The sequence below is a fragment of the Stenella coeruleoalba genome (assembly GCF_951394435.1).
Source record: "Stenella coeruleoalba genome assembly, chromosome: 20".
Lineage (NCBI taxonomy): Eukaryota > Metazoa > Chordata > Mammalia > Artiodactyla > Delphinidae > Stenella > Stenella coeruleoalba.
This window is the reverse complement of record NC_137166.1, coordinates 43,553,882-43,567,901: the sequence shown is the minus strand read 5'-3', so window position 1 is coordinate 43,567,901 and position 14,020 is coordinate 43,553,882. Positions and strand designations below refer to the sequence as shown.

The window sequence follows — 14,020 nt, the reverse complement described above, 5'->3', positions numbered from 1 at the left end:
TTCTGGAAGCCCCTTCTCAGCTTATGTTCCCAGGGGTGGCTGGCTACCAGATTGCTACTCACAGTCCCTCATTCCCAACAGGCAGCTGGAGGTGCCAAGGCCAGGGCTCCTCCCCACTGCCCTTAGTACCTGAGCCCAAGCTGGGAGATGTACACTAGACAACGCCAGGGCCCACTTGCCTCAGATTTCCACTTCGGTCGCCTGAAGCCAAGTGTTGGCCATCAGGACTGACCTGCATGACTCGTACCCCAGCTTTCATGTCCACAGGCATCCCATTCTCACTCCCCCGGTCTGGGAAGTGTGACATGTTCTGCAGGTGCTGGATGTCATTCTCCACATACACAACCTTCAGCAGGGTCTGCAAGCGGGAAAGGACTTAGGTCAGTGCTATGAGAAGCTCTGGAGCACCTCTGCAATTTTTTCTCCTGATAGTCTCCCATTCTTCATTAGTAACAGAATTCCAATTTTGACCTGGGAGCTTCACCACTCAGAATAATAACTATGTTTCCCAGACTCCCTTGCATCTAAATGAAGCTGTGTCAATAAATTCTGGTCAATGAGGTGTAAAGCAAGTGAAAACTCTTCTGCTTCTTTCCCACTATCCTGCTGCCTGGAACTTGGATGTGATGACTGGAGCACCAGCAGCCATCCTGGACCACGATGACAAGGGCTCCTTCAAAATGGGCAGAGTGGAGAGCTGGACAGCTCTTGGGTCTCTAAGGGCTTCCTACAGCTGCCAAAACAGCCTGGACTAGTTACCTCTAGACTATTTTTACAAGTCAGAAAATCAAACTTTTACCTCGCTTCGGGTTTTTCTATTGTGTGCAACCAAATATAACATGGTTATCACAGATGCAGAAGAGAAGATGGTAGTATGGCAGGGGGACGTGGGGCGCTGGTGAGGGGAGTCGTAAAGGAGCATTTGCTATACACACCCTGCATTAAGAGCTTTTTTTGTTCCAGCCACACTAACCTCTTTTGGGTTTTCCAACTCATCAAGCTCTTTGCAGCCATAAGGCCTTTGTCCCTTGGTGTAGAACACTCTCTCCTCCCCTCTTTACTCCTCCCAATCCTCCATATCTCAGTTCAGTTATCTCCTCCTCCAGGAGGCTGCCCTAATGCCACAGATAAAATCAGATGACTGACTTTAGATATATCTTACTCATACCTTACACCTTTCTTTCATGGTGCTTATTATGCTTGTGATTATATCATAATTTGTGCAGTTATTGGCTGGCTGCCTCCCCCTACTAGACTGTAGGTGTCACGGGGCCAGGAGAAGGGTCTGCCTTAGTCACTGATGTGTCCCCAGCATGCAGCACAGCACCTAGCACTGACCTTAATAACTATCTGTAGAATCAGTGAATGCATGATTCAGGCCTCAGCTCCTCAGAGAAGCTCCTTCACTGACCTAGCAACACCAACCATTTCTTCAGTAAAGTGTTTCTCCCCAGCCTCTCATCATGGCTCTCTTTGGGATCCTGCCAGCACCTCCACCTCAGGCTTCACTGCGTGGCAGCTAGCTAGACAGGAGACACCCCTGCCTGGTTTGGCCCGTCAGGTGCTCTCCCAGGGAGTTTTAACTCAAGACTTGGGCAGCAATTTCTTCTTTGTTGAGTATGTCGGGTTGCCTGGAGTGGCTGTGTCCACACACACTGAGACAGCAGGAGCTGAGTGGTAAAGAAAAGCAGAGAGGACCACAACCAAGACCCGACACAGCCAAAAATAAAATAAATAAATAAATAAATATATATATATATATTTTAAAAAAAGCAGACAGGAAAGACCATGTCACCTAGAAAGAAAGAGAGGGAGAGAGAGAGAAATGAGATAGGAGACAGAGAGTGACCAGCTTTGGTTCCTGGTTCCTGTCCCTAGTGAAGCTTAACACTGAGGTTCCATAAAACTCCCTCCTACCCCCCTATCCTAGATTCAAGTAGGCCTTTGTTCCTCCTAAAAGATGGTTCACAATGAAGCCCCTTACATTACTGAAGATGTTCTTCTGCCAGTGAGAGTCAGGGCTGCCGTCCATGTTCCAGAAGCGGATGGTATTGTCTGAGGAACAAGTCAGAAAAGATCCTGATGGCAGACAAGCTCTCTGATCTTCAAACTCAGGATACACCTACAGTCCCCAGAGAACAAGGCAAAGGAGATTCATTACAAGCACTTCAATGCCAGCACTATGATATACTATTGCATGGTGAAATAAAAGTACGTTGCAGATAAACAGCCTTAGTGTAACGCCTTGCAAGAAAAAAAAGACACAAAATGCTACCATATATTACCATGCCCCATCTTCAGTCCAGTCCATAAAACATCCCCACAAATCAATTTCTAAGGAAAATGGGTAGTGCAAATCACTAAGCACAAAAGGAAACAAGGTACCACGAGCAAGAAGCAGCAGAAACAACAGAGTCTAGCTTCAAATACTGGAATTATCTAACAGACTCTAAAATAACTATGTTTACTATGTTTAAAGAAATAAAAGAACTTTGACAAGATTAAAAGTATGAGTAGCCAACCAGAAACTATAAAGAACAACCAAGCAGAGCTGAAAAGGAACAAAATAGAACTACTCCTAGAAATGAAAAATAAAACATATTAAAAACCAAAGATTTGACACAGTTGAAAAGAAAATTAACTGAATTGAAAGATAGAACTAAAGACGTTATTCAGAATGCAACTCAGAGAGACAAAGAGATAACATATAAAGAAATTTCAAAATATGGAAGCCTGGATTCTGAGATGATGATGACAGCAGCATCACAGATTTTTAATTCAGAATTCCCACGTGAAAAAGAGAAACCTGAAAGCAAAACCAAAACCCCATGGACAATATTTATAACAAAAGTAGGTGAACAATATATTCTCATAACTCCCCCAAATACAAGCAGGTAGGAACAAACTACCTCCAGTCATAAGACCTACATGTTCTCAACATGTATATGGGAGAAAGCAGAGAGGAGCAATGAGGTATTCTAACCTCAAAGTAGCCAGCAGGTATTCACTGGAAAGCACAACTGGCCAAACTGAACAGTAGTTGAACTTGGCAGGGTGGGGGTGGGGGGTCATCCACTCCAATAGTGGTTGAGTGCTGGGCTCAGCAGTAAGGCCTGAAGGGGCTGGAGAAATCAAGGCCTGGTGAGCTCTCAAAACTAACCTACCAGGGCTCCTTTCAGGACAAAGGCCTATACTGAGGAGAAACTGCTGGGAATGGAAACAAAATTGATCAGGATAGGGACAAGAGAGACAAAGTAGAGAAGTACAGATAAAAGTAAGGACATAACAGGGCTTCCCTGGTGGCGCAGTGGTTGAGAGTCCACCTGCCGATGCAGGGGACATGGGTTCGTGCCCCGGTCCGGGAAGATCCCACATGCCGCGGAGCGGCTGGGCCCATGAGCCATGGCCGCTGAGCCTGCGCGTCCGGAGCCTGTGCTCCGCAACGGGAGAGGCCACAGCAGTGAGAGGCCCGTGTACCGCCAAAAAAAAAAAAAAAAAAAAATCCAACTATATATTGCCCACAAGAGATTCACTTTACATCCAAATATACATACAGGTTGAAAGTGAAGGTATGGAAAGATATTCCATACAAATAGTAACCAAAAGGGAGCTTTGCATGTCTACAGTAATGCCAGACAAAATAGACTTTAAGTAAAAAATTATTACAAGTGACAAAAAAGGGTCAATTATAAAGAAGATATAACAAATACAAACATACAACTAACATAGAGACCCAAAATATATGAAGAAAAAGTTGACAGAATTGAAGGAGGAAATATACAGTTCTACATAATAGTTGGGGACTTCAATATTCCATTTTCAATAAAAGACAGATCTAGGGGACTTCCCTGGTGGTCCAGGGGTTAAGAATCCACCTTCCAATGCAGGGGACGTGGGTTCGATCCCTGGTCGGGGAACTAAGATCCCACATGCCATGGGGCAACTAAGCCTGTGTGCTCTAGAGCCTGTGCACCACAACTAGAGAGCCCACACGCCACAACTAGAGAGCCCATGTATCGCAACTACTGAGCCCACGTGCCACACCTATAGAGCCCACATGCTACAACTACTAAGCCCGTGCACCACAAGAGAGAAGCCCGTGTGCCACAACAAAGAGCCCACACGCTTCAACGCAAGATCCCACGTGCCGCAACTAGGACCCCACACAGCCAAATAATAAATAAATAAATAAATAAAATGAATGACTGCTTCAGCTTAAAAAAAAAAAAGATAGATCTAGAGAGATAAAGAACATCCAGTAACAGCAGAACACATTTTTCTCAAATGAACATAGAACATTCTCCAGAATAGACCACATATAGGCCACAACATAAGTCTCAATAAACTTAAAAGGCTTTAATCATATAAACAATCTTCTCCAACCACAGTGGAATGAAATTACAAATGAATAACAGAGGAAATATGGAGAATTAACAAATATGTGGATATTAACACAACCTTACATAACCAATGGGTCAAAGTAGAAATCAAAAAAGAAATTAGAAAATACTTTGAGACCAATGAAAATGAAAATACAGTATACCAAAGCTTATGGGATGCAGCAAAAGCAATGCTCAGAGGGAAATTTACAGTTGTACATGCCTACAAAAAAAGAAGATCTCAAATCAATTAACTTCTCACCTTAAGGAACTAGGAAAAGAAGAGAAAACTAAACCAAAAGCTAGCAGAAGAAAGGAAAATATAAAGATTACAACGGACGTAAACAGTCTTTTTTGCAGAAATGGAAAAGCTGATCCTAAAATTCATATAGAATTGCAAAGGATCCCCAAATAGTCAAACCAAATCACTACAAAACTATAGTAATCAAAGCAATGTGGTACTGGCATAAAGATAGACATATATCAGTAGAATAAAATTGAGAATCCAAAACTAAACCCATACATCTATGGCCAGTTGATTTTCAACAAGTGTGCCAAGATCACCCAAGGAGGAAAGAACACTCTGCTCAACAAGTGGTGCTGGGATTATCCATCCACATGCAAAATAATGAATTTGGACCCTTACTTCACGATATACAAAAATTAACTCAAAAGAGATCAAATACCTAAGTGGAAGAGCTAAAATAATAAAACTCTTAGAAGAAAACATAGGAGTAAATCTTCATGACTAGGAATTTGGCAATTTTTTTTTTTTTCTTGCGGTACGTGGGCCTCTCACTGTTGTGGCCTCTCCCGTTGGGGAGCACAGGCTCCAGATGCGCAGGCTCAGTGGCCCTGGCTCACGGGCCTAGCCGCTCCTCGGCATGTGGGATCTTCCCGGACCAGGGCACGAACCCGTGTCCCCTGCATTGCCAGGCAGACTCTCAACCACTGCGCCACCAGGGAAGTCTGGCAATGGTTTTTTAGATATGACACCAAAGGCACAAGCAACAAAACAAAAAATAGAGAAATTGGACTTCATCAAAATTAAAAACCTTTGTTCATCAAAGGACACTATCAAGAAAGTGAAAAGACGACATAAAGAATGGAAGAAGGGCTTCCCTGGTGGTGCAGTGGTTGAGAATCCACCTGCCAATGCAGGGGACACGGGTTTGAGCCCTGGTCTGGGAGGATTCCACATGCTGTGGAGTGGCTGAGCCCGTGTGCCACAAGTGCTGAAGCCCATGCGCCTGGAGCCCGTGCTCCACAACAGGAGAGGCCATCACAATGAGAGGCCTGTGCGCTGCAGCGAAGAGTGGCCCCCGCTTGACGCAACTGGAGAGAGCTGGCACACAGCGAAGAAGACCGAACACAGCCATAAATTAAATAAATAAATAAAACTATAAAACTTCTAAAAAAAAAGAATGGAAGAAAATATTTGCAACTTATATACCTGTTAAGGGTCTAGTATCCAGGATATATAAAGAACTCTTACAACTCAAAAGCAAAAAGACAAACTGCCCAATTAAGAAATAGGGAGGGGGAGGGGATATGGGGATATATGTATACATATTGCTGATTCACTTTGTTATACAGCAGACACTAACAACACTGTAAAGCAACTATACTCCAATAAAGATGTTAAAAAAAACACCAAAAAAAACAGGCAGGAATTCCCTGGTGGCGCAGTGGTTAAGAATCCGCCTGCCAATGCAGGGGACATGGGTTTAATCCCTGGTCCGGGAAGATCCTACATGCTGTGGAGCAACCTAGCCCATGCGCCACAACTACTTAGCCTGCACTCTAGAGCCCATGAGCCACAACTACTGAGCCCAAGCGCCACAACTACTGAAGACCGTGTTCTCTAGGGCCCACATGCCACAACTACTGAGCTCGTGTGCTGCAACTACTGAAGTCCGTGCGCCTAGAGTCCGTGCTCCACAACAAGAGAAGCCACCGCAAAGAGAAGCCCACACATCACAATGAAGAGTAGCCCCCGCCCGCCACAGCTAGAGAAAGCCCGTGCACAGCAGCGAAGACCCAATGCAGCCAAGAATAAATTTTTAAAAATTAATTAATTAAAATAAAAAAAGCAATAGGCAAAAATCTTGAATAGACATTTCTCCAACGAGGATATACAAATGACCAACAAGCACATGAAAAGAGGCTCAAAATTATTAATCATTAAGGAAATACAAGTCAAAACCACAATACCTTGCAAATACTAAGATAGTTATAATTTTTAAAAAACCAAACAGAAAAATAACCAGTGCTGGCAAGGATGTGGAGAAATTGGAACTCTCATACATTGCTGGTGGGAAAGTAAAATGATGCAGCTGCCATGGAAAAGTCCGGTGGTGGTTCTTCAAAAACTTAAACATAGAATTACCACATGACCACTGCTGGGTATACACCCGAAAGAAGTGAAAACAGGTGTTCAAACAAAGCTTTTACACAATAGCACTATTCACAATAGCCACAATGTTATTTTGGCTATTATTAATAGGGAATAAACCAAAAAGTAACAACTCAAATGTCCATGAACTGATAAATGCATAACAAAATGTATTATCCATATGATGGAATAGTATTATTCAACCTTAAAAAGGAATAAAGTACTGAAACATGCTACAACATAGATGAACCTTGAAAACATTGTTAAATGAAAGACATCAGACACGAAGTCCACATATTCTGTGATTTCATTTATATGAAACATTCAGAACAAGCAAACCCATAGCAACAGAAAGCAGATTAGCTGTTGCTATGGGCTGGGAAGAGTAGGAATGGAAAGTGATTGCTTAATGGGTACAGAGTTTCCTTTTGGGGTGATGAGAAAGTTCCAGACCTAGACAGTAGTGATGGTTGTACAACACTGTGAATGTCCTAAATAACACTGAATTGTATATTTAAAATGATTTAAGTGGTAAGTTTTATGTTATGTATATTTTGCCATAATATATATGTACACTTATACTCCCCTCAAATAAATGGGGTCAAAAGGGAGAGAATATAGTATATAATGACTATATGATCAGATCATATAGATACAGAATAATTAATCTAAAAATTAGGGGAGAATGGGGAGAACATTTGCAAAAAAAATTGTTTTAACTGTTTTCAGAATTGAATTATCATTCTTAGGCTGTTGTATTATAATGTGGGAACAAGGAAATGATTAACTGGGGATACTCTAATTCCATCATCCCCCTATGTCTTTGAGAACTAGGATTCTGGAAGGATCAATCCAACAGCTATAAGCATCCCCAGCACCCAGACTGTGACTCTGACATACCAGTTCAAAGTGAAAAAACGAAACAAAACAGAAAACAGGGCTTCTTCAAGAAATGGCTGATTCCAGGTTTGGGGCAAGAAATGCACAAGATGAGGCTAGGACACCTTGTCATCCCTTGTCATTAGCAAGGTAGCTAATCAAAGACTACTGGCATCATGTCCAAAGGACTCAGGAGCCAACCTGAAGAGGCTTCCACTGGCCAAAGATGGGACAATTTGAGCTCCAATAATGTTAATAATTGCAGTCAATTAAAATATATCCAATATATTCAAATATGTGAATTAATAATGATATTAAATAAAAACAACTAGTTACCTTTAGAGGACAAGGAACCAATTCATTATCTTGGAAACTGGTAATTAAAGGGAAAGAATCAAGCATTTATCCTGCCTTTCCTATAGGAAGTGTACCACTGGGTGACCAAATGGTAGATGAAGGGAAGTTTCTCTTCATATAAGCAGTCCAACTAATAAAAAGAAATGATAGAATTAGAATATCACCATATTGCAACCCCAATGAATAAAGGGATCTAGGCCTTGAGTGTCAACAGCTGCTAACAATAATCAATCGACTGCACATTTCTTTCGTGTGGTTTTCTAGATCTCTGTTTTATTGAAAAAAAATATGAAGGATAGAAAAAGACAGCAAATTAGAGTAACAGAAAAAGAGAGAATGGGGTAGAGGCAACTCTTAAATCCATATTGGCTGAGAACTTTCCAGAACTGATTAAAAGATCTACCCACAGATATTTCTGTTGAGAATATATATATAAATAATCAGCAGATGCAAAGAAAATGAATTGAAAAAAAAACACATAATCAACTGATAACAAGAGTGAGGGTGAGAGAGCCAGCAAGAGTGGGGGCTGGGGAGGTGATCAAAAAAGACTTTAGCTTGATCTGTAATATCTCACCTTTTTTTAAGGATAATATATTTATATATAAATTTCAAAAGTTATTTAAAAAACATTCTTGTTAAGTGAGAAAAGTGCTATCAACAGAAATGTCAGATCCATGAAAGGAGATGTATTCAAGCAAAGGGCTGAATAATGCCTATTCAAAAGGATAAAGTTATTTCTCACAATCCTGAACTGGGCCACTGAAAACATAATTTCTCTAGAACAAACATTCCTAATAATAAGAAATTTTCAGGAAAAAAAAAAAGCAGACTACAATTCTTTCTCTACCTTATCTTATCTACAAGTCTTATCTGCAAGAAGTATTATACTTAGAACAGCTTCAGAATGAAAAATCCCCACAGATTCATTCTCAGAAAATAAAGGCTTTTTCAACACTTAAATAAAAAAGGCCTTCCCTGGTGGCACAGTGGTTAAGAATCCACCTGCCAATGCAGGGGACACGGGTTCTATCCCTGGTCCGGGAAGATCCCACATGCCATGGCGCAACTAAGCCCATGCGCCACAGCTACTGAGCCCACGCGCCACAACTACTGAAGCCTGCGCGCCTACAGCCCGTGCTCCACAACAAGAGAAACCACCACAATGAGAAGACCGCGCACTGCAACGAAGAGTGGCCCCCACTCGCCGCAACTAGAGAAAGCCCGCGCGCAGCCATGGAGACCCAACACAGCCAATCAATCAATCAATCAATTAAAAAAAAAAAGCCGTGAACTACGCAAACGCCCTCGACAGAAAGCTCCCTGGGGTACACACGCTGCTGCTGAAGGACCTTTGCACTTGCCGTACCCACAATGGTGGCGCGCCTCACCCCTGACTTCCTGCAGGTCCCCCACTCGAATGTCACATCTTCAGAGAGGCTTGCCCTGACCACTCTCCTTTCTAGAATAGCACTCTTGAACCCCCCTTCCCCTAGGTGGCTTCGTTTTTCTTCAGAGAAGTATTGTACTTGGCACGTTCCATATTGATATGTTTACAGGTTTACTCTACCACCCGGATGTGAGCTCCAGGAGATCAGGACTTGTGTCAGTTTCCTGCCCAGCTGTGTCCCCAGCACCCAGAACGGCACCTGGCACATAGTAGGGGTCCATGAGTATCTTTTGCATGTATGGCTGAATGGGCTCCCCAAACTCTGCAGAAGCTTCCTCAGCTGAGCCCCAGCTGGGGGCTAAGCAGGGGGAGGGGGAGGGAGAGAGGGGCTCACCTCCACATTCCAGACGTAGGAGCTGTGGAAGAGCTCTGACCACACCTTGCCTACTTTGTTGATGTCTTTGACATCCCAGATGTAGATGCTGTGGTCCTTATACACACAGGACAGCCACTGGTGGATGGGGTCGAAGATCAGCGCCACTGTATCCGGGTAGATGGCTTCTGCCTTCCTGCTGAAAAGGAAGCTGACAAGGCCACGTGAGTCATCAGTGACCATCAATGTCACTGTGAGTAGTAACAGCTGCCTCTGGTGATGCTTGAGCTGCCTCCTGCCTGGCAATGCCATCCCTTATGATCTTTGTGGTGACCCATCTCTCCTACTCCAACTCCACTTCTCACTCCTCCACCTTCTTTCTTTGCTTTGCTTCTAATACAGAGACTGTAAACTGGAAGCTTCTGCCTAGCCCCTAAGAGTGTTTGAATTTTCGACTCCTGTTAACATTTCTCTCCCCTCTTTTCACTCGGCCCAAGCTCCATCCTCTCTCTCTGAGCATAGGATAATGGGCACAAAGATCAGGCCCTCTCTCTCTCAGCCTCACAAACACATGATCAAAATTCCCTGTGTAAGGGGGCTGGTGAGCCGTCCCCCTGGCTTGGGGCCTTCCTACCAAGGCTACAGTTGACTGAGCACTTACTGTGTGCCGAGCCGAGAGCTGTAGCTGTGCTGAATTCCCACAGTCTCCATGAGAGGTAGGTACTGTATTTTACAGACGAGGAAACTGAAGCACTCGTTGATACAGTGACCTGCCCGAGGCCACACAGCACACAGCAGAAGGTGGCAGAGCTGGGCGCCCCGGCCACTACAACACACTACTGTCTGTGGGTTGCTCACCCACCTTCTCTTTCCTTTGCGACATCCAGTAAGCCCCTCCACGCGCTCTCTTAGAAAAGGCACACCCAGGAGGTACTGTCCAGCAACCTACGAAGAGGCAGCCCCAGGCACCCCGAACTCTCTGGTTAGGTAGCCCCCCAACCCTCACAAAACAGACTTACTACAAAAGGGAAGATATACCACAGCTCAGCCCCTCCACCCACTCTCAACATGGCAGCCAGAGGAGCTACTACTCAAGGCCTGACCCAGTAACACCAGTGCCTAAGGTCCCAGTGGCTGCCCAGTGACCTCAGAATAGGCTCCAAGCTCCTCTCAGCAGCTTCCATCAATGCTTACACCTGTCTCCTACCAACCTCCCACAGCACACTGGGCTCCAGCCACACAGTCCCCAGCCGTTCCTGTGACACACGGAGCCCAGTGTGCTGTCCCCTTAAGGCCTCTGCATTTGCTGTCAGGACCCAGCTCTCCACACAGCTGGCTTGTTCTCACCAGAGAGGCCTCCCCTGGCCACCCAGTCAACAGCCCCACTCCCAGACACTCTCCTTCTTGAGTCCCTGCTTTATTTCACCAAAGCATTTACGACTATCTGAAATGATCTTGTTTATGCACTCATTTATCATCCAGCACCCTCACTAGACTGCAGACTTCACGAGATCCTGCTGCCTCCTTACAGCCTGTATCCTGCTTCCAGCCCAAGGCTGGCCAGTAGGTAGATGGATCTGGAAGCATGGATGGATACCAGCAGACAGACTCTAGGTAGGCCCCTCTCCCTCCCCGTGCCAGGCAGTACCTGGGCTCCAGGCCCTGGGCCACATCCACTCCAAGGTAGTGCGGCTTGGGCAGGTTGGCGAGGTATTGCAGGCTGTGGGCTTGGAATATGCGGACTATCCCATCTGTGCAACCGCAGAAGATGAGCTCCTGGCTGACACAGAGGCAGGAAGACAGAGAGACCTGTGGGGGCAAAGGGGACCCAAGTGGACTTCATGTTTTGTGTGGCCCAGTTCAGGGATATGGGGGCTGACAGAACAGCCTTGGGCCTCCAGAAAAGCCTTACAGCTTTGGGGTCTAAGAAACCCATTTTTGCAAATGTTAAGATTTTTGAAATCAGGATATAGTGCTCAGTCACTATTGAAGGAAATGGGGGCAGCAGGCAGACAGAGGCACAAACTGGGACAGAGTTATCATTGTTATAGAGGAACTCAGCTGTGTGTGGAAAATATCTCAGCCGATTGTGACTTCAGATACGTTGCTTGCAGTAGCAGCGTTGAATTTTAGGCTTAAATTAAATTTTAGGCTTTATTCCTTATTGCTTAAAAATACCTTCATAGAGATTGTACTTTAAAGCAGCACAGAAAAAAGTTATTATATATAGGAAGGACTGTCTCTTCTGCCAGGGCATGCAGATAGAAGGGGCAGGAACTGCCAGACCTCTGGATAGAGCTTAGAGGAGCTTTTCCAAATCTAGAGGGACTAAGTTTATGGGTCATTTAAGACACCTGCTCAGGGGCTAAACATCTATCCATCCAAAGCTTCTGACTTGCTTAAAAGCTGCATGAGTTCTAGCAAGAGGATTCAAGTGAGAGAAATAAATGATGTTTAACCAACTAGGAAAGACAGATAAAGCTCGGAATTCTTCCACACACCTCTTGCCATGCCATTAACCCTAAAGCTGAGCTCCAGAGGGGAGTCATAAGAGCAGGAATAGGACAAGGAGGACAACTGTGATGCTCCTGCTAACAGCCAAACAGGCATCCAAGCCCAGGATAGGAAGACAGCTTGGATTCAGACCCTCAGATCCCGAAGAAAAGTGGTTCTGTAATTTATTGATATGTCACCTTTTAGTTTAAAATTTTATGTATTTTATATAGTCTTTAATGATAAAAGTAATATAAAAGTTATTACGTCAATGATACCTTAGATTAAAAAAGAAAAAAAAAGCGGTCCTCCCACCAGCCAAGAGTGCCCAGTGAAGAAAAGTAACGTGAACTGGGTCAAATGGTGATGGAAAAGCAATTGTAACCCTGACCCCCATTATAGGGGAACCAGGCACTGTGCTAAGTGCCTTACATATATTATCTCGCATGACTCCCCTGTCAACTCTGCGAGGTACGCAGCAGTAATTCCATTTTACAGATAAGAAAACTGAGGCTCAGAGAGGGAAAGTCACTCTCCCAGAGTTGTACAAGCAGAACAGGAAGTCAGACCCAGAGCTGTTGTGACCAACTATCACGCAGGGGGACTGCTGAGTGTCCCTGTAGACACAGTCATGGGGAGTGTTTCCCCCACTGAGAGCAGAGAGGGAGGCTGGGGTACCTTTAGGTTGATCCACTTCTCCAGCACCCTTTTCTCGTTGAACTGGCAGAGGAGGCCCGAGTAGGACACACAGAAAGTACTGCCTGTCATCTGGCCCCGGCCACAAGCCACACCACAGAAGACGTTGTTGTGCAGCTCACCCAGGATGCCTGAGCGCCCCACGAGGGGCACTGTGCTCGTCACCTGGAGGCAGAGCAGGGCACAGTGAGACACTGTCCACATGGCCCAGCCCCCAGCAAGGTCACGGCGGGCCTCTCATGACCAGTGGATACAACACAGCTAAACAGGAGAACTCTCAGAAACTCCTCCAAATGGAGAAGGGAAGAACAAAGAGAACACACACTTCCAGGCACAGTGGCTTGAGGCAGCAGGCCAGGGATGAAGTCTGGCCCCAGGGTCCAGCAGGGGAGGTTACCCAGCAGGGCCTACCAGTCAGTCAGCACCTGGAGAGCAGGCCCAGAAGCAGAAGGCAGACCCCTGAGAGGCTAGACAGCCTCTGAGACCACTGCCCCTGAATCTCAGGTAGAACCAGGAGTCCCTACTGCCCCTGACAGTTCCTCCCCTGGGACCGGATGAGGTGGCAGGGACAGCAACTCACCTTTGCTTCAGTGGAGACTTCCAAGAACCAGAACCTCACATGCCGATTCCCAACAGTGACAAAATAGCTGCTGTCCTCGGAGAAGGAGAGGGCGATGACCCTGCATGATACCTTGTTGGAGGCCACCACGATGTCTTTCTGGAAGAATCGGTGCAGAGAAGTTCACGCCAGCACCCACCTCATCAGACTCTTTGAGCCTTTGCCCTCAGCCCTGCGTCTTTCCACCCTCCCCTGCTCCAAGTCTGTCTTTCTTGGGCCCTCCTTTTTGGGGAAACCTACGTGTGACACTCTTAGCATTCCCAACACAGAGGAGACTGAGGCCTGGAAAGGTTCCCACGTGAGAGTAAGTTCCAGAGCTCTCCTCAAGAGGCCAAGCCCTGCAGCCCACACATGGTGTTGAGGACAGCCACAGCTGGAAGGTAAGGACAACACGACCCATGCTGCCGGATATTGGGCTCTTACTCTGGGCCCTGCTGAG

The 14,020-nt window shown here is 45.3% G+C and overlaps 1 protein-coding gene across 1 annotated transcript in view; it reads right to left on the bottom strand.

Annotated features, from left to right (window-relative positions):
* Nucleotides 1–14,020, bottom strand: part of WDR62 (WD repeat domain 62) — a 46,745-nt gene that overhangs the window by 22,998 nt on the left and 9,727 nt on the right. The window contains exons 6-11 of the mRNA XM_079906805.1: nt 13,543–13,680; nt 12,945–13,127; nt 11,422–11,582; nt 9,795–9,984; nt 1,985–2,122; nt 180–358 (exon numbers count right to left, since the gene is read on the bottom strand). Of these exons, the coding sequence (XP_079762931.1) occupies nt 180–358; nt 1,985–2,122; nt 9,795–9,984; nt 11,422–11,582; nt 12,945–13,127; nt 13,543–13,680 (989 nt within the window). The remainder of the gene's footprint in view (nt 1–179; nt 359–1,984; nt 2,123–9,794; nt 9,985–11,421; nt 11,583–12,944; nt 13,128–13,542; nt 13,681–14,020) is intronic.